The sequence below is a fragment of the Nipponia nippon genome, unplaced genomic scaffold, assembly GCF_047370975.1.
Source record: "Nipponia nippon isolate SJK-2023a ecotype South Korea unplaced genomic scaffold, ASM4737097v1 scaffold_28, whole genome shotgun sequence".
In the NCBI taxonomy this organism is placed as follows: Eukaryota; Metazoa; Chordata; class Aves; order Pelecaniformes; family Threskiornithidae; genus Nipponia; species Nipponia nippon.
Window position 1 is genome coordinate 6,841,142 of NW_028262345.1, and position 18,111 is coordinate 6,859,252.

Below are 18,111 nucleotides of genomic sequence, written 5' to 3' on the forward strand. Positions count from 1 at the left end.
TCACGGTATCGGTGGCCGTCGCTCCAAGCCGCCCTTTGCCTCCTTGGCTGGCCTCTGGCGTGCTAAATCACAGCCTGCCAGCGAGGGTTCGGGAGGCACCGCTCACCTTCCGTGGCTTCAGATCCATTTCCCAGCTGCTGCCGGAGCCGAGACAGCCAAGCGCGTAGGGACGGGGAGGGAGGCTTGGGGAGAGGGGAGGGAACTGTCAGGCAGGTCTCAGAGCTCCGACTGGAAGGAGAGAAAGGGGGAGAGAAGAAATTGCAAGCTTTGAAAGGGCAGCTGAAACCAGGAGGCAAACGAGTTGCATCCTTAAGGAGCCGGCTCGGCTCCCGCGCAGAGCCAAAGGGGCTTGGCTGGCCGCAGCCCCGCAGCCCCATCCCTGCGCCTGCCCTGCAGCGATGCTGCGCTCCGCCGGTGCGGTTCTCCTCTGTGCAGAGCCGCCGAGGGGGCCCTGACCCTTCCCACCGCCCCCCAGAACCTGCGCGATAGAGCAGCCGTGCGCGTTGCTGCAGCGGTCTCAGCAGGACGGCACTGACCCTCCGGATGGCGTAGATCCAGTTGAGGTAGGCGCGGACGCTGGTGTAGACGCCGGGCGTGCTGGGGGTCCCGCAGCCCTGGCCCCAGCTGACGATGCCCACCACCTGCCAGTGCCCGCCCGAGTACAGCAGGGGCCCGCCGCTGTCCCCCTGCGAAGGACAAACCGTCTGAGCGGGGGCTGCGGAGCCCCCCGGCCCCCAGCACGCTGGGTGCCGCTGCTCACAGCTGCAGCTCGCGGCCGTTGCCAGGAGGACAGCTCTTCCCTGAAAGGGGCTCTTTCCTTGATAGGTGCCCACCCAGCCACCCCCTCCTGCTGGACCGGCCGCCCCCACCTGGCAGGTGTCCACCCCGCCTTGGGGCAGGCCGGCACACAGCATCTTCTCGGTGACCTCCCCGTGGTAGGCGGCCCGGTTGCAGCTCTCCCTGTCTATGAGTTTCACCTCCGCCTGTTGCAGGGTCTCCGACAGTTTGCCTGCGTGAAACGTGGCGGTTCAGAGGGACCCCCAGCAGCCCTGGGCGAGCAGGGAGCCCACCGGCCCCGTCTCCACCCGCACACGGTGCTGGGGGGGGACTCTGCCCTTGTCTCACCCCTGCGCTGTCCCGCTCACCGTGCTCCTGCGTGTAGCCCCAGCCTGTCACCCACAGGGATGTGCCTGGCACCAGCTCCTCATCGAAATAGGGCAGGCAGATGGGCTTGCTGCTCTCTGGAAGGGAGAGGTGAGGCGCAGGAGATGTCTGGGGAGGCTCGCGGGGAAGGTGCCCCTCTCCGGACTGGCCAGGGCCACGCGCCGGCCGGGCACCCAGCTCCCCGCCGCGCTCTCGGTAAGGCACCGCTCACGCCTGGCCCTCTCCGCACCGCTGCTCGGTGCCTAGCGAGCTTTGCCTTTGCGAGCTCTGGCTCCGAGGAGGCGTGTGCCACGTCTCACCTGAGACATGTAGGGGAGACCGCAGCTTCACCAGGGCGATGTCATTGTCCTTGGGAGACGCGGGCGTCACCTGAGCCAGGAAGACCTTCTCCACAGCGAGGGTGGCCGTGCCCGAGAGGAGGTCGGAGCCAGCCTTCACGTGCCAGCTCTCAACGATGGGGTTGTTCCTGTGCACAGACATGTCTGTTACTGCTCCCCTCGTTCCCTTCCACGACTGCTGCGGGGACAGGCAGCAAAGCCCTGCCTACCCGCTGCCCTGCTCAGCATCAGTCAGCTGCATCGGACCGAGGGGCACAAAGCCCTGCGCAGACGTGTTCATTATGGGACATTTAAGCAACACGTGGCTTAAACCCAGAGGACCTCAGCCTGGCCTCGAGGAGCCGACCCAGCCCTGGCAGGTCGGTGCTGGCTGACGGGTGCGCTGCAGCGGGGAGGTCGCCGACTCACTTGAAGCAGTGCGCTGCCGTCAGGACCCAGCTGGGGTCGATGATGCTGCCGCCGCAGATGTGCTCCTTCTTGTACTGCAAGCTGACCTGCCACGGCCAAGCCTTGATGGTGGCCGGGCTCCCGCCCAGCACGCGCGGAGTCCTCGTGCTCTCCCCGCAGTCTTCTGCCAGGCGGTGGAGCAACGACAAAGCAACACGTTAGCTGCTGCGGCGGGGAGAGAAAGAGCACCCGCTCTGCCCGTCTCCGTCCTCGGGGGTGAGCGGGGACGGAGGCTCCCGCGCTTCCCAGGGAGGGGAGCGTGGCCCCCCGTGACGCTGCCTGTGTCACCCCTTCGTGGGCCACTTGGCACACCCCCTTTTGTCCTCTGTTTGCACATCGTCCCCAGGCTTGCTGAAACGGGTTCATCCGTTCCTTGCCTTCCCCAGCCCACCGGGCGGATTAGTTTAATCAGGGTAATTCATCAGCAAAAGTAAACCCATCCAGGCAGCCGGGTAAGCCTCTCTTAGGTGTTTCGTTTCTGGGAGGGTTATGCTGCCTTAACAAGAAGGTTAGCAGTAATTACATCCAACTTTTCTCATGCCAACAGCGCGGGAACCGGGGAGGGCCAGGGCTTGGGCCAGAGCCGAGCTCTTGTGGCCGCAGCGCAGCACACGGAGCTGCACCAGGAACGAGGACCTGGAGCAGCAGGAGGCCCTGTGTGCTCACAAGGTGCAAACAGCATCGTGCTACTTACTGGAACAAAAGAGCGAAACAACCGATCCAGAGAGACATTTCCTGGAAGGGGGAGGAAAAGGGCTGGATTCGGCGTGGGAGAGGCTCTGGCTCCGCGGCCAGGCCCAGCAGGCTCCTCTGCAGGGCGAGGGGCACGGCGGCCACTTCGGTGCTGCCCCACCACTCACCTGCCCGGCTCGGGCATCTGGAGGCTGCCGTTGCTCAGCACGACCTCGCGGGGAGGCAGGAGCTGCCCTGCGCCCACCTCCGCCGCCCGGAAAGCGGGGGTGCTGAAAGAGACGGGGGGCCGGGGGTCAGGAAGCGCGCGCTGGGGCGCGCAGCCCCAGGCACGCGACCAACGGGGCGCAGGTGCTGGGGGAGGACAGGCGCTGGTGCCTGAGCACCTCCGGCAGCCCGGAAGCTTGGTGGGTTTGGCTCAGACTGAGCCAAAGGTGGTATAACCCAGTTGTGAAACTTTAGGGACTGAAGCTTTGCAAATAGGTCCGAAACGTTTGCCCATGGCCCCAACAAAGAGCTGGTGAGAGAGGGAGGAAGCAGGAGCCTAGGAAGGGAATGCGGACCCTGTGCCAGCGAGCAAGAGAAAGACCCCGTAGAAAAAGGGGGTTCCTTGGACAGGGACACAGGGATGCCAGAGGGAAGTGCCGCAGCCCTGAAGGGCTGGGGCAGGAGGGGGGGACTGGCCACTGAGCTCAGGAGCAGGGACCGGAGCGTGTCGAAGGGAGGGAGACTACTCCCGGCTGCTCAGGGAAGCCTGGGGCAGGCAGCTCCCAGGGGACCTCAGGGCGTCCCTGCTGTTGTGACTTTTGGGGGCCTGTGCTCAAAGCCTCGATCCCTGACTTTTTGGAACTGGAAAATACCATCTTGGGCTCAGCCTAGGCTCCTAGAGGGGCTCAAACAGCAGAACCCATCTCCCTAGTATACCCCTAACTCAAACCCTCCCTTAATCCAGGCCTGATACCAAACACACAGGGCTAGCGAGCTGTTTCCCCAGATCTCGGGTTTAACCAGCTTCAGCTGAATGCAGCACTACAAACTTGCTGCTAGCTCAGGGCAGTGCACGAGGCCGACACAGGTGGGTGAAATGGGCCTTCATCACAGCTGCGAGGACCCAGCCCTGCCCACAGCTGCGCAGCATCACACCCCCGGCCAACTGCTGCTCTCCTGGGGCTTTAAAAGGGGAGCGTGGTCCCACGCCCCCCTTCCCAGAGCTCCGTGGGTGGCGAGGACCTGGGCTGGGCTCTGCATCTGCCCCCGCAGGGGCTGCTCTGGTGAGGTGAGTCCGTGCGTGCTTGCTGTTGGGCGCTGCAGGACAGCCCTGCTGCGTGGGTGGCTGCAGGTGGGTGGGGGTGAGGTGAGGTGAGGGGTAGGAGCAGGGCGAGGTGCCCGGGGGCTGGGGATGGAGCGGGGGACGCTGGCGCAGCGCTGTGCTTGCATGGGAAGCTGCCAGGGCTTCTAGCACGGAGAGCAGCCAGCTCCCAGGGATACGCAGAGTGCTCTGCGCGGTGGGGATGGGCTGAAACCATTAGTGCAGAGCTCTGAGTGCTTTAAAAGTAAACAGAGCCCCACTCAAAAAGAGCTTTTATGGGAGAGGGATAGAGAAAGCAGCCGTGTACCTCCTGTAGCCCATTTGCTCGCAGGCTGCTTTTGCCAGCACCAGGTCGAAGTGGTCGTGGCAGACGCAGGACCAGGCTCCGGTGTTTCTGTTAAGCACCTGCAGGATGGATCTGTCTTTGGAAACACGGGCTGGAGACAGACACAAAGTCAGCGTTGCCGCAGGTGACTCTAGCAGGCGGAGGCTTGCTGCAGCAGCCCAGCCCCTCTGGAGCTCTAGCAGGGTGTCCTGGACTCACCACCAGCTGGTGGCCCCTCAGGGACCCACTGGGGACAGTTGGCCTCATCCTCGCCCTGCAGACAGTCCACCTGCCCGTCACATACCTGCTGCAGCGGCACCAGCTTCAGGGGCTGTTTGCAGAAGAAGTAGTAGTAGTCCAGGTAAACCTTAACTGGAGGGAAAGGAGGAGCTCAGTGCTGAGCTTGTGGTGCTGGGCAGGCTCAGGGCTTGCGCGCGGGGGCTCAGCAAGAAAGCGGCAGAGCCAGTCCCGGCTGAGCCCTGGGTCCGGAGCTGCGTTTGCTGAGCCGTGGCTGTGCCCAGCAGCGGCAGGAGGAGGGGGGAGAGGAGAGCAGGAGCGGTACCCAGGAACCCGACCGTAGCCAGGCAGGTGAGGCTGAGCGCCGCTGCCAGGACGGGGATGCCGATCCGCTTGAAGGACTCCAGCGCCACGGAGGCTTTGCGTCTTCTGCTGGGACCTGCAACACAGAGGAGCGTGGCCCTGCGTCGGCAGGCTCAGCCTGGCAGCACCCGCGTCCCCAGCTCCCGTGGGTATTACCTGTGCCATTCAGCCGCTCGGAGGCTAAATCCTGCAAACCAGAGGGGAAAACAGTTACTGAGCTGAAACTTCAGCCAAAAAGCAGCCGGCAGGCGGGAAGAGTCTGTAGCGACGTGGCTAGCTGGCCCCGTGGTGACTCCCAGGCCAAGCGCACAGCTAACATGCTCAGCCACCCCGGGGAGGGCAGCCCAGAGACTGCGGAGGATCAGCTAAGCCTGGGCAGGCACAGAGGCTGCTGTGTCTTTGGCTTGCTCCAGGCTCACCAGGAGGATCAGGAGGGAAACTGCCCCAGCCTACAGCCGAGGTAGCTTTAGAGCTGCTGGGGACGGAGGCGGGGGGGTGGCACGTCCTGGTGCGACAACGCTTGGCTCTGCTGTCACCCGGGATCACCAGCTGCGTTGTTCCCACGGACGTCACCTGTGCCATTCCAGTAACTGGCTACTAATGTTACACAGGTGGTGCCTTTAATGCACCAGAGGCTTACGAAGTCACAGGCATTATGAAAGAGGCACTTTCTGATGTGCTAAGAAAGCCTGAGTCAAAATACACACGCCTGCAGGGCTGTGCCACCCAGGCATGCCACGATGGGGGTTATATTCTGCAGCTGGCCCAGTGCGCGGTCAGAAACCGAGTGGCGCGGCCCGAGTCCTCCCTGACAGACTGCCGGAGCCGCTGGAGAAACCAGCCCGGCCCATGGGAACAAGTGCTCCCGGGGCGGGGAGGGAGGGCTGTGCCGCTGCTAGGGCACACAGTAAACACAGCCTCGGCAGCAGGCAGTGCTGGAGCAAGTGATGAATAAGGCATTGGTGCCGCTTGATCTCTTCAAATTACTTTCCTGTAATAGCTTCTCGTAAGGGAGATGCCTAACTGCAGCAGGAAAGGTCCCGTGAGCTGCACCAGCCAGCCGTCGCCCCCCTCCTCGGTGGGTGGCTTGGTGCTGGGCAAAGATCAGAGCCCCTTTGGGGGGGGTTCGGTGGACACTGTACCTTCTGTTGCCCTGTTTTGCAGCCCCGCTGGTGCCCCGCTGTTGAGCTGCTTCCTGGCAGCTTGCTGTTTGAAAGCGTGCTCCTGCCCTGCTGAGGCTGTGGAAAGCAGCACGCTTGCCGCTCCCTTGAACGCCCTTCCAGCCGCGAGCGAGCTCTTTTCCTTTCCTGTTGCTTCTGGACTCCACCACGACAGGTAAGACGGGCTTCTTTGCAGGGCCTGTACCCAGCACGAGTAGAGGTAAGGAGGATGTGGTGCTTAGGGACGTGGTTTAGTGGTGGACTTGGCAGCACTAGGTTAACAGTTGGACTTGATGATCTTAAAGGTCTTTTCCAACCTAAAGGATTCTATGGTTCTGTAAGATTGAAAACACCGCAATAAACCCGCAGATCCAGGAGCACGATTCGGGAGAGTCTGGAGTTGAGAAGCCTTTACTCCTTTGGCTGCCGAGCTTCGGGAGCAGCGCGCTTTCCCCTGGGCAGCAGAGGGCTGGAGATGGCTGCATTCGTTGTCTCAAATGAGAGCAGATGTCCCCACGCAGCCTCAGGGCTCGGAGGCTGGGGCTTTGAAGACCAGCGGTGCAGTGAGACCAGGGACGCGGTAAGGCCGTAAGGGGGCTGTGCTCCAGCCCGAGGCGGGTAGGAGGGAGTGGTGCAGCCCTCCCTCTCTGGGCCACGGTGTTTGGGCATGGTTAGCCATGCACAAAGACTCTACCAGTAGGATTTTACAGGCGAGTGCCAAGCCACTATTTGTGGGTTAACACACAAAGATAGCGTGCATTTAATGTGCTGCTAGCTCCGCCGTCGCTGCCCCTCGCCCAGCCAGGAAATGTTGCCTCCCCAGCCCTGCTGCCTGGCTTGGGCTGCCAGTTTCGGCTGCTCCCGAGCCCGGGAGCAAGATGTGACCTGCGCAGTGGAGGACCGGATCCTGCCTGGTGCTGGCGGGGCTGCGGGCATGTGGCTGTGCCCCAGCATGCAGCCGTCTGGCTCATTTGAGGAATTGCCAGGGGCCTTTCTCCGAGCAGCTGGGCTTGTCCAGCACCGATGCCGAGCGTAGGCAAGTCGGGGCGAGCGCCTGGCCCCTGGGTGGGTTCTGCACAGCCCCTCGGGTCTTTCTGGCTCCTGTGAGGACACTGCAGCGCTGCCAGGGGATGCCAGCTCCAGATCAGCTCCTGGGGGCACGGAGCCTGGCCCTTGGTCGCAGGGAGTCGGGGACCTGCTGGGAGCAGGAGGGCAGGGTGGGAAGGGGAGCGTGTCTCCTGGACCTCCCATCTCGGCTGCCCTTCCTGAGCTGCCTATCTGCGGCGCCCGGTGCCTGCAGGAGCCCTGGGAATTTTGTAATGCCAGCTCGGCTTGCTCCCAAACGCCACCTACGTCCTCCAGCGCAGCCAGCCGAGGGCACGTGGGGCTGGTCCTTCCTCATGCTGACCTCTTGTGTCACTGTGGGCCCGGGCCGGGCATGACCCGGGTAATGGGATCCTAACGGTTCCCCGCGGGAACGGTCCCAGGGCCCCGGCCGCGACGGCTCCTCCAGGCTGCGTGGCACAGCCGGGGCCCTGCGGCTGAGGGGCACGGCAGCTGCCCCTGCCTGCCCGCAAGCTGCCTGTACTTGTGCCCGTCACGTTGCCTGGTCTCGGGCTCCTTTTTGACAGCCCTGTGCAGGTCTGGTGTGGACGCAGGTGGGAAAGGTGATGCTGTGGTGCTGGCCACCTTCCCACACAGAGAAGGTATTGCCCGTTGTTGGTTGTTTGGGGTTTTTCTTGCATTTTCTTCAGTCCACGAACCTCCTCCGTTTCAAACGGATTCACGGCTTGGAGCTGCCCCAGAGGCTGCCTCTCCATGACTGCCCGCTTGCTCTCAAAACCACACTACAAGCAAGAGCTGCACTGGTTAAATTCAAAGCAAGGCAAGAGCTGCGCCAGCTCCTGGTGGAGTGGAAGCACATGATTTCCTGGAGAACTCAAGGCTGCCGGAACTAATTGAGCTCCCTTGCTGCGTTCTCTGGAAACACGCTAATGCCGCTATGGCCAGCCTGCCCTCCAGCTGTGCAAATGCCAGCCCCCGAGCCATGGACTCCCGATGAACTTCTGCGCCCACGCCATCTGAGCAGGCTTGGGCAGCTGGGGTGCAGTCGGGCTCTTGCCGTTTGCCCTCCGCAGCGTGCGGCCGAAAGGCTCCGTGGTGCCCTGAGTAGCTGTCCCAGCTGCTCCTGAACGAGGGAAGGTGGGATGTTCTGTGCAAAACCCGGCTTCAAAGGGTGCAGGGTGCTCAGATCTGGGGCTAGCTCCTTGGCTGCAGGGGGTTTAACCCGTGGGTGTGTGCAGCCGTTGCCGCCGTGCAGGGGGGCGAGTTCCCCGGCCCGGAGGGGATGATGCCCCCGTCTATCGCTGGTGGAGGGTTTTACGGTGCCCGGTGAGCTGGGCCATGTATGGCTGCCCTCTGTTAAGGAAACCTTTTCCTCCTAGGGAGGGACTGCGTGCCAGGCTGGGGTTTGGTTGCCATGGCTTTGCTTGCAAAAGGCACTGCAGGAAGCCGAGCCGAGCGCGTCCCTTGGGCTGAGCAGGGGGACCGGCCGGGCTCTTGCCCAGGCATCGCCGAAGAACCAGCCCCTTCTCGAGGAGGGGGTAAGACTCTCAGAAGGGTGCATTCCCCTTGGTGAGCAGACTTGCGAGACGCACTTGGCTGCTTCCTGGTCTGGGAGAGGGCCAAAGCAAGCCACAGAAATGCGGGAGCGAGAGCTCGTGGGGACAGCCAAGTGCCGTATCCAACAGCCATGGCGGGGTGTTGAGAGCGACGGGTAAAATCATTCCCCGCCTGGATGCTGCAGGGGGCTGGGGCCAGGGAGCGGCAGCTCTTTTGAGCCTGGGCTGCGAGCGCAGCCGGTGGCGGGGTGCCCGCTCCCGGGGCGAGGGGCTGGGGGCTGCCGTGCAGGGAGGGGGCAGAGCGGTGGGCACAGCTGTCGGTAACTCACCATGTTCCTCCAGCTCTGACGTGGTCTTCTGCCCGCAAAAACCCGGCAAATATCCTCCAGTCTGGGACACGGGGAGGCTGTGGGTGCCCCGATGCCCAGGGAGCCCGGGCCGGCGATGCTCCCGCCGCCCCTGTGCCGCTCTGCCTGCGCTGTACTAACACTGGGGCCGGACCGCCCAAGCGCTCCTTAAAACGCACAGCAGGACTTGTGAAACAGGAATTATGATTTGTATTGTAATATAACACCGGTCTATCAGCACCACCATCGCCCGCAACAATCTCCTGAGCATCTGCCACTGGAGGGTGACTCACCTGCGGAGCCGCTGTCACCAAATAGCTTATCAGGAGTGAACTGACTGACAGAGCAAGATTTTTCCTGCTCCTCTCCTGATGATAAGAGGAACCGCAGCCGTCCCGCTCTTTGTCTCTCTTCCGCATTGCAGCGGGTTGTTTTTAAGCAGAGGTTTTAGTAGGTGGAGGAGGAAAGGAGAAGAGTTTACGCGTGAGGTTACCGGGCCATGATATGCTCCTGCCTCTCGGGTCACCCGGTCTGTGTGTCCCCGCGCAGCCCCGGGTCACGGCTGGCAGGCGCTCCTGGCAGCACCGGAGTGAGGTTCAAAGGAAAGCGAGCGGGTGCCCGTGGCAGGTTACCTCTGGGGTTGCCATGTGGGCTGGGGGCGCGGGCAGGGCTGTGCGGGGTAGCGGGTGGCCTGGGCAGGCTGTATGAAGCCGTTGCTCCCCGGTGGGAGCGGGGTGCCCAGCCCCTGCCCGGCGATGGTAACAGCAGGTGCCCTGGCAAGCTGGGCAGGGCAGGGGTTTGAGCGTGGCCCCTCCAGACTCCCTTTCCTGCCCTCTGGGACGAACATCCCTCTTTCTCCTCGGCTTTGGTTGAACTCATTGATGTTGCACGAGATGGGGCTGGCAGGGGTGGGTGGGGAGGGGGGCTCTCACAGCCCTCGAGCCCTGTTTTGGGAAAGTGCTGTGCCTGTAGGCACATCCTGAGGCTGCTCGTGGAGCTGCGTGTGTCTGATGCAAAGCTGGGCTACGCGTCCAGGAATAATCGCTCTGGGATGAAGAGCGGCTCGCTTTAGCCTGCTGCGGGCAGCGCTGCCGGGCAGGATGGGCATTTAGCTTTAGGCGTGCAGGAGCCGCTCGCTCCGGCTGGGCGAGGGCTGGTGCAGGGAGCGGGCTGGGGTCAGGGAGGCTGCGGGCTGTGGTCGGCCCCGCTGGCAGCTGGCTGGAAAGCCTGGCCTTGTGCAGACTCACGCTGGAAGTGGTGGGTGTGCAGGATTTGCCGAGCAGCTAATTACCCTCTCCTCCTTTTGTAATCGAGCTTTCCCAACGGTCGGGGAGAGCTGCTGCTGCCAGGTGTGTGCGCTGTGCCCGTGGGGAGACGGCGGAGCGTGCCGGCCGTGCAGCTCCTCGGCCGGGGAGCTGTGCTGTCGCTGTGCCAGCTCGCCCCTGCCACAGCAGGGACCCTGCCGGCTCTGGGGAGAGCAGGCAGCGCAACCTGGTAGCCTGACCAGGGATCCTGGCATCTGCATGTGGCTTTGCAGGTAAGGGACACCCTCCTGGCATTCACTGGTGAGGATGCAGCCCCCCTGGGGTGCGTGGGGACCCGTCGGGCTGCAGTCTTGGCTCCCGCCCACGTGGTCTGTGCGATGCCCAGAGGCCATGGGATGGCGGGTGGGCAGCGGCGGTCGGCAGGTCCAGCCACACGCTTTGTGCAGGAGGGTGGTTGGTGCTACTGTGGGAGCTTGCAGCTTGCAAACTGGTTTAAGGGGCTGTGCAGAGGAGCTGGGCAGAGAGCTTGCATCCCTGGTGTGCTACAGTAGGTCCTGGCTGGGGCAGCACAGGCGAACGGCTGTGTGGGCGCCTGATGCGGCATGAGATGCAGCACGGTGGAGCAAGCTCCCCTGTTCAGTCTGGGCATGCCTGTCCCTTGTCAGGGAACAAACTGTGGCTTAAAAGCAAAAGCAGCTCAAGAGATGGGTGCTGCTGGGCCAGCAGGGATCTGAGTGAGCTCAGTCCCATGCATCCAGCACCACCTGAGCAGCTGCAGCCCTGTGCCGTGCCACAGAGACCCCCTCGCGGCCTGGGCTGCCTTCCCGGAGCATCCCCGTGCCAGCCCCGCACACCTCGCGGTCGGACCTGGCCCCGCTGCCACCGAACGGAGAGCGTCCCCGTGGTGGGAGGTGGCACAGCAGGGAGTGGCTCGTCCTCCTTTGAGGTTAAGCGAAGGCTTTGAGGAAGCAGCTGAGGTTTGCAGATGTCACAGCTCCGCACGCCTTCGGGGCTTTGCTTCCTGGAGCGCAGCTGTGTTTCCAGCCCGTCACCCTTCCCCGGCCTCTTGCGCGCGGCGCCCTGGCGTGACGCAGGCTTCTGGGAACCCTGGCTCTGTCTACGGCTAGGCAGGGCTGGCCCGCGGCTCGGAGCAGCTGCCAGCCTCCCCGAGCCACATGGACACGCACCCTGTCCCTTTCCTCTCCGCTGCCTGGCGAGGAGCAGTCCCGTCCTCTCTGCCACGTGCATCGTCCCCTCCGCATCCCGCCAGCTCTGCATCCCGCCCTTCCCTGGCCAGCCTCTCCACGCGTCCCAGGCGTCGCCTCTGCGTCTTGGTGCCGAGATGCTCGCTCCTGGGGAGGGCTGCCTGGGGCTTGGCTCCTGCCCTGCCCACTTGCACTGGGGCACAGCATAGTCGGAGGCTGTGCCTGGCAAAGCGTGCACAAAGGGGAGGTTTCGGGGGGGGGGGGGGGGGGAGGGATTTTGCCCCTGGCTGCCCAGTTTCCAAGGTCTTAATGGTTATCCCTGTTTGCTACCTTCTACCTGCAGCCACGGGAGACGGTTTCCCCCTCTGTCTGCAAGCAGGCGGTGCTTGCCACCTAGCCCTGCGGCTCACGGCTTTGAGAAGATGATCCAATACAGCTGTAAGTGCACCGCACCGGGAGGTGTCTGTGGCTGGGGGCAGCGGGTGGGTGACACCCTGTCACCCTGGGGTCCTGCCCTCCCCGTGGGTGCCCTCGCCCTGCACAGGGCCGTAACTTTTGTGGGCATCCCCAAACGCCCAAGCCCAGGCTTGTTGTAGGACCCTGCCTGACTCCTGGCTGCTGCTGTTTGCCAGGAGGTGGCAGTCGGAGGACAGAGCCACTCAGGCACCTTGCCAGGGCTGGACACCCCTGTGTCCAGGGTGTCCCTGCCCCTTGGGCTCCCCGCGCTACCAGTTCAGCCTCTGCCAGGGCTCCTGTCCCTGCCAGCGGCGGGAGGGCAGAGCTGCCCGCGTGGGCAGGCATCGCACCTACCCTGTGCGGGTGGGAGGCTGGGCTGGGAGCAGCCGTCCCGGGCTGGGGCACGGGCGGTGTGCCGTCCATCGCGTGAGTGATGTCTGCCGGAGCTCCTCTGCTTTCTCCCCTGGGAACCAGTTGAACCGGCAGGCGAGGAGCAGTGCCTGGCCCTGCTGCGGCACGGGCGGTGAGGCGGCTGTGTCACCGGGAGAGGAGGTGACGGGCAGGACGTGCCAGGCTCCGGCACTCACCGGGCTCTGCTGCAGCAGCTCCCAGCCTGGGCTGGCTGTGAGCAACTCCTGCGGCACGGTGCTGGGTGCCAGGAGATGGACCCCGGGGCAGGTGAGTAGGTGGCAATTTTCTCCCCTTACGGAGCAGAGATGGGGATGTTTTATGTTGGCTGTAGAGCTGGGGCTTGGGGCTCGGCTGCTGCTGTGGCTCTGCCCTGAGCAGGGCTGCTTGGAGGCATCTCGCTGGGATGTGAGGACGTCTGCTCCCGAGGGTGGCGGGGCAGGGAGTGCCTCCCACGTGCAGCATGGGACCGGGGCTGGGCACGACGCCGTCATCCTCCCACCAGCGGTGGGCGTGGGGAGAGGGCAGTTTCGGCAGCTGGCTGATTCAGGGAGGCTATTGCACCGTGCTCCTCCCGTCCCGCAGCTCCTGCTGCGTGAGTCACTCCTGCAGCAGACTCCCTGACCTCACCCATGCTGGTCCGTGCCGGGGCCTGGAGTCCCGGGGCTCCCAGTTCATCCCTGGCCCAGCAGAAGCAGGGTGCGTTGGCTGCCCATGTACCCTGGCCTCCTGAGCTCTGCCGCGAGGGCCCAGCAGCAGGGAAGGGCGGGCTGGTCCTGCTCGTCTGCCGCGCAACTTGGGAGCTGGCGGTGCGATGCTTTGCGGCTCCCTGGGTGTTTGCCAGATCCCATCAGGTAGAGCAAGTGCTGCGGGTTGCAGGATGACCTGGGACCTTGCTCGCTATGTAAACACTGTGACCACAGGGGAAATGTTCTCACTCCACTGGCATCTGTCTAAATTTAGCTGCTGTTAGGTCATCCTTTTCCGCTGCCTCCTCGCTCCCGATGCTGCAAGGCACGGCACCCTGTCTCCGTGCCGGGCGCTTGCCCCAAGCCCTCCGCGCGGGCAGGGGAGTGCTGCGGGGCTGACCGTGTGCCAGGGCAGTGGCCAAACCCTGCTGTCCCCTCCTGGCCATAGTAGCCACAGCAGCCCCCAGAGCTGTGCCCACCATCACCCTGCCTGCGTTTTGCTAATGGGGCCACACTGGGACTGACTGGGCGGCTTGCTGGTCAGGGAGGCTCCATGGGAGTGTGGGGATGCTGGCGTGCAGGCGGGTACACAAGAAGCTGTGCTGCCTGTGAGATGGGCTCACGCTGGAGCCCGCTGTGACAGCGGAGAAGGGTCCAGGATGGTGTTTGGGAGAGCAGGAGCTGGGAGCAGCTGGAGAGGTGTGATTCGCAGCCCTGTGCTGCACACTGCGTGAGATTTGCTCTGTGCAGCACGCAGCCTGTTGTCAGCAGAGAAATGGCTGCCCATCAGCTGCACCGTGCCTGCGCTCCTTGGCGTCCCCTTGACAGTGCCGGGAGCGTTGGCTGGCGCTGGGCTTCACCAGACCCTGCGGCGTGGACGGGAGGGACGGAGCGGGTGCAGAGCTCCCACGGAGGTCCTGCACGGCCCCATCGTCGCGCCGGCAGCAGGAGGCTGCTCGCCCTGACAAATGCATCCTCTAGAGGGAACTGACTGTCCAGAAATGGATCTGTGCGGCTGCGGGGACAGACCAGCGTATGGCACTGTGCGGCTGTGGGAGCACTGGGACAGCCAGCGCCAGTGCTGTGCTGCTCTTCTGGCTCCTCTCCGCTCAGCCGGGTGCTGCCAGGGCATGGCTGGCAAGATGCACCAGAGCTGCAGGACACCCAAGCTGCAGGAGGTGACAGCCAGTGAGTGACTCCTCAGCCCCAGCTCTGCTACCTCCCTGCTCTGCCTGCACTTTTGCTGCCGAACTTACAGCTAAATTGCACGGCTAAACCCTGCTGATTGCCAGCCGCTCCCCATGCAGCCGAGAAAGGTGCTTCACCCCAGAAGAGTGTGCGTGGGACCAGGAATGGGGATCCAGGCATCGTCAGGGTGGCCAGTTCCTTGTCCCCAGCACGATGTGATGGGCCCCAGGCACGGCCGAAAGCTGCCTGGGGTCTGGGTGAGCTCCCGGCGGGGCCAGGAGTGGGAACAGCAGGGGATCCTGCTGATGGGGAACGTGGGCTCCTGTGTACAGCCCTTCCCTTCCTGTTTAGGCTGAAGGCAGCGGGTTGCCCACACTCCCCTCTGGGCTCCCTTCCCGGGTCACCATCCTGCCCGCCAGCTCACCTGGGGACAGCAGAGGCGGTGGCTGTGCGACCAAGATCACAAGTCTCCAGCGTGGGGCTTTGGGGGTGGCAAAAATCTACGTGTCGCAACGCTCAACAGCCTCGTGGAGCGCAGTCCCTCCACGCCACAGGGACAGCACAGGGTGGAGGGACGTGTCCCAGCCCCACAGCTGTCCTGTCCACCCAGGGGATGACCGGAACCCCCAGCCGCCCGGAGGCGTTTGTCTGCAGAGCCCCTTCTCCCTCTGCTTTACAGGGCGAGAGCCCGTCAACGCACTTGGGGTCGTCATGGGTGTCGGGCTGGCCTTGCTGATCCTGGCGCTTTTTGGCTACGCCTTCGTCCAGTGGTACAAGAGGGGCCAGTGCTGGCGCCGTGAGTACAGGCAGAGCGGGGGGACAGGCAGCAGCAGGGCAGGGAGGGCTTAAAAGAAAAGGGCTGCAGGGCCTGGGATGCGGGGAGCGTCACATTTGCTGGTCCATCACCATCACCACCACGTTTGCTGGTCCCGGTGGCTGGGGAAACCCGCGTGCAGGGCGGCTCTGGGGCAAGCTGGGGGCATGCGGAGACCGAGGAGGGGGGTGCACAGTGACGTCCTGGTGCGGCTGGCTGTCCTGCCCGTCCCCACACCGCTTGCGAAGGCGAGTTCATGGCGCCACGTGGCTGACACCTCTCCTTCCCGCCTTCCCAGGACCCGACTTCATCTTCAACCTCTACCACACCTGGTGAGTGCCGCTGTGCAGGGACCCGGGGTGGGCTGGGTGCTCCCTTCGCACAGTGCTGAGGTGTCACAAACCCTTGCCAGCCCCAAACCCGCTGAGCTCTGCTGTTCGCAGGCGCTGCCTCCCTGGGACAGATGCCCTGGGGAGCCCCAGCCGTCCGGGAGCAGCACCCACCCCACGGGCTGGCAGGGACTGGAGGCGGGCAGGCAGCTCGCTGACATCTCTGCCTTCCCTGCAGCCGGCCGGGGGCGGTGGCGGTGGAGCTGGTGCCACCGTTCAGCATCAGCGGCTCGCTGAGCGAGGCAGGGAGCGGCTACGTGGCTTTCCAGAACCGGGGGCTGTGAGGCGGGAGCTGGCCTGGCCCGCAGGTAGGACATCACCCTGCTCCTCCCTGCCTGGTGAGCGGGTCCCCGGCCGTGTACGTCCCCCGGCACAGCCCACAGCAGCAGCGGCGTGCAGCTGCCCCGCGGTGCCTGGGAGCAGCCAGCGCTCGGGGCAGCTGCAGCAGTGGGTGCCTCTGCGGGGAGCCCAGCGCTGGGCGAGAGTGCTGTGCCCCAGAGCCTCCGTGCCTCCTCGTAGCCCTGGTCGTCGCAGCTTTCCCTGGGATAGTCCCAAGGTTTTTTCCTGCAAAAATCCTCCCGATGCCTGGGGGGTATCAGGGGCTTTCCCTGGGCTCTGGTTTTGTTTCCCCCCATGCGGGCTTCGGTTTGCATTTCCTTCCCCATGCGCCGCTCTCCTTGGCCTGGGGCTGGGCATGTGGCTGGGGGTGAAGGCAGCTCCGGGCTGGGGCTGGAGCCCCTGTGCTCCCTGCGCAGCTTCCCCACGCTGCCTCACGCCCGCCTTCCAGCAGCGACAGAAAGAGCAACCAAAACCAGCCATGGGGGAATTCCTCTGTTCTCGCTTCTTTAAAAAACAGCCCCTGAATATGCTGGATCGCTACTGAAATTAACGGTGTGGTTTCTGTTTTTAAGAGAGCAGCTCCATCTGCTCCCCACAGCTGCGCTTCTCTTGCTGGCCCTCCCTGGCCACGGGCAGCATTGGAGGGTGCCTGGGGCTGGCTGCCATCCCCGTGCTGGTGCACTGGCCTAGCCTCCCCTTGCCTGAGACGGAGGAGGAGGGAGCTGCCTTATCCCAGGTTTCCTCGGCACGCATCCTGGAGAGAAAAGCTGCCTTCCCCGTGGCTCAGAGACACCCCGGCCCTCGGGACCGGCCGGCTGCACGCCCAGGAGACCTCGGGCCAGGCTGTTGGTAAACAGGGCAGTGGGAATGTGGAGAACAGCTAAAAAGGATGCCGATGAGCCACGGAACTGGATGGCTGGTTTTGTGCAATAGGGGAAAATGCCCGAAGGAAATGAGACTGCTTCAGACTTCCCTCCTCCGTCAAAGATCTGGACCAATGTGGAAATTTGTCCTCTGCACTGATAGTGCAAGCAAACACCTCAGAAAGCCCCTGTTTTCTCGTGGCTTTCTCGTGCCGGCTGCCTTCAGCCTCGGCAGAGCAACCAGCCATGGAAGTGCCTGGAGCGCGAGAGCAGCCCTGGCAAAGTGCACTGCTGCCCTCGGAGAGGGGCCCCTGCGTGGCAGCGGGGGCTTGGGCTGTTTCTTTGCAAACCGTTTTCTCAGAACGAAAAGGAAGAGAAACTCGGGAGACCATGTGACCGTGCGCGGGGAAACCGGTGGGGACGGAGCAGAGAGCCCCGCTCTGCACCCTGGCCCGCAAGGGCGCTGGCGGCCGGCTGCAAGCAGAGGCTGTGGGATCGCCGGGGACGGCCAAGGGGCTGGGCTGGAGTGGGGCGGCCGCGGGAGCCTGCCCGGCGGCCGGGAGCTCGGGCTCCGTGGCTTCGTGCCGCCTTCCTGTGCACGGCACCCTGAGCGCGGGGTGGCTCTGCAGGCTGCTGGGGTGGGTGAAATGGCCGTGCTCCCCCCGGCAGCACCCTGCCTGGGGAGGGATACTGCTGCCCGCGAAACACCAGCCCGTGCAAAGCCTGAGCAACCTGGGCACTTGCCTCTTGTGCTGTGTGCCAGCCTGCGGTGGGACAGACGGATCCCCTCCGCCGTCCCCCTCCCTTTTCCTTCCCCGTGCCCACTGCGCTGCTCCTCGCGGGGTTTGTGCAACGCTGGGGGCTTTGCAGCCCTGTCGTTGGAAATGCATTGGGAATATTTGCGTGGGCTGGTGCCGTGGAGGAAGGGTGTTTGCACGGGTGCAGCCCCGCGCTGGGGCGGCCGAGGTGCAGTGCTCCTGCTGCAAGGAGGAGCGGGAGGAGGAGAGCTGCTTGCAGGGGGAGCCAGAGCTGAGCATCCTCCGTGTGTTAGGCTGTGACTTAATTCAGAAAATGTGAGCATCTGGGATTTCCAGAGTCAGAGGGACTGTCTGTGCTCTTGGCTGTCGAAGCCAAAGTGCGTGGTCTATGGCTTTCTGGCCAACACCCCTGGTTTCATTGAAAGGAGAGCCCTGGCCGCTCGCAGGGAGCGGGGAAATGCCACCTCTCTTGGCCCTGGGTGCTGCCCCCGGGTGCTGCCGGCTGGAGCCTTTCGCAGCGAGCAGGAACCGGCAGCACCCAGCGCTGCGCAGGATCCGGCTGCAGCACTTGACGTCAGGAGCATTTAAAAGGGGAAAAAAAAAAAAAAAAAAAAGTCATGCTTAGTTTTGATGACTCTGTTTTTCAGAGGAAGTTGAAAAAAAAAAAAAAAGGCAAAAAAACCCCAACCCCCAAAATACCCAGAGGCAAAAGAGATGGTGGAAGTGGAAGGGCAGG

General features: G+C 63.9%; 2 protein-coding genes across 3 annotated transcripts; one reads left to right on the top strand and one right to left on the bottom strand.

The window, feature by feature from the left end:
• Window positions 1-90: 90 nt before the first annotated feature.
• On the bottom strand, window positions 91-9,247 carry TMPRSS4 (transmembrane serine protease 4). The gene is made up of 13 exons (XM_087763313.1): window positions 8,984-9,247; window positions 5,030-5,060; window positions 4,836-4,949; window positions 4,493-4,645; window positions 4,256-4,385; window positions 2,810-2,911; window positions 2,644-2,684; window positions 1,911-2,073; window positions 1,464-1,630; window positions 1,146-1,241; window positions 870-1,009; window positions 537-686; window positions 91-228 (listed from the first exon to the last, which is right to left on the bottom strand). The coding sequence occupies exons 1-13, from the start codon at window positions 8,984-8,986 to the stop codon at window positions 217-219; spliced, it is 1,302 nt and encodes a 433-aa protein (XP_087619439.1). The 5' UTR covers window positions 8,987-9,247; the 3' UTR covers window positions 91-216.
• On the top strand, window positions 3,853-16,456 carry SMIM35 (small integral membrane protein 35). 2 transcript variants are annotated; one of them, XM_087763314.1, is made up of 9 exons: window positions 3,853-3,915; window positions 6,038-6,208; window positions 6,339-6,613; window positions 11,815-11,909; window positions 12,402-12,605; window positions 14,892-15,008; window positions 15,325-15,358; window positions 15,594-15,723; window positions 16,327-16,456. In XM_087763314.1, exons 5-8 carry the CDS (start codon window positions 12,590-12,592, stop codon window positions 15,697-15,699), a joined length of 273 nt encoding a protein of 90 aa, XP_087619440.1. In that variant the 5' UTR covers window positions 3,853-3,915; window positions 6,038-6,208; window positions 6,339-6,613; window positions 11,815-11,909; window positions 12,402-12,589; the 3' UTR covers window positions 15,700-15,723; window positions 16,327-16,456. The 2 variants fall into 2 exon arrangements, with proteins under 2 accessions (XP_087619440.1, XP_087619441.1); XM_087763315.1 differs by lacking the exons at window positions 3,853-3,915; window positions 6,038-6,208; window positions 6,339-6,613; window positions 11,815-11,909; window positions 12,402-12,605 and adding an exon at window positions 12,693-14,212 and having other exon boundaries at window positions 14,332-15,008.
• Window positions 16,457-18,111: the final 1,655 nt, after the last annotated feature.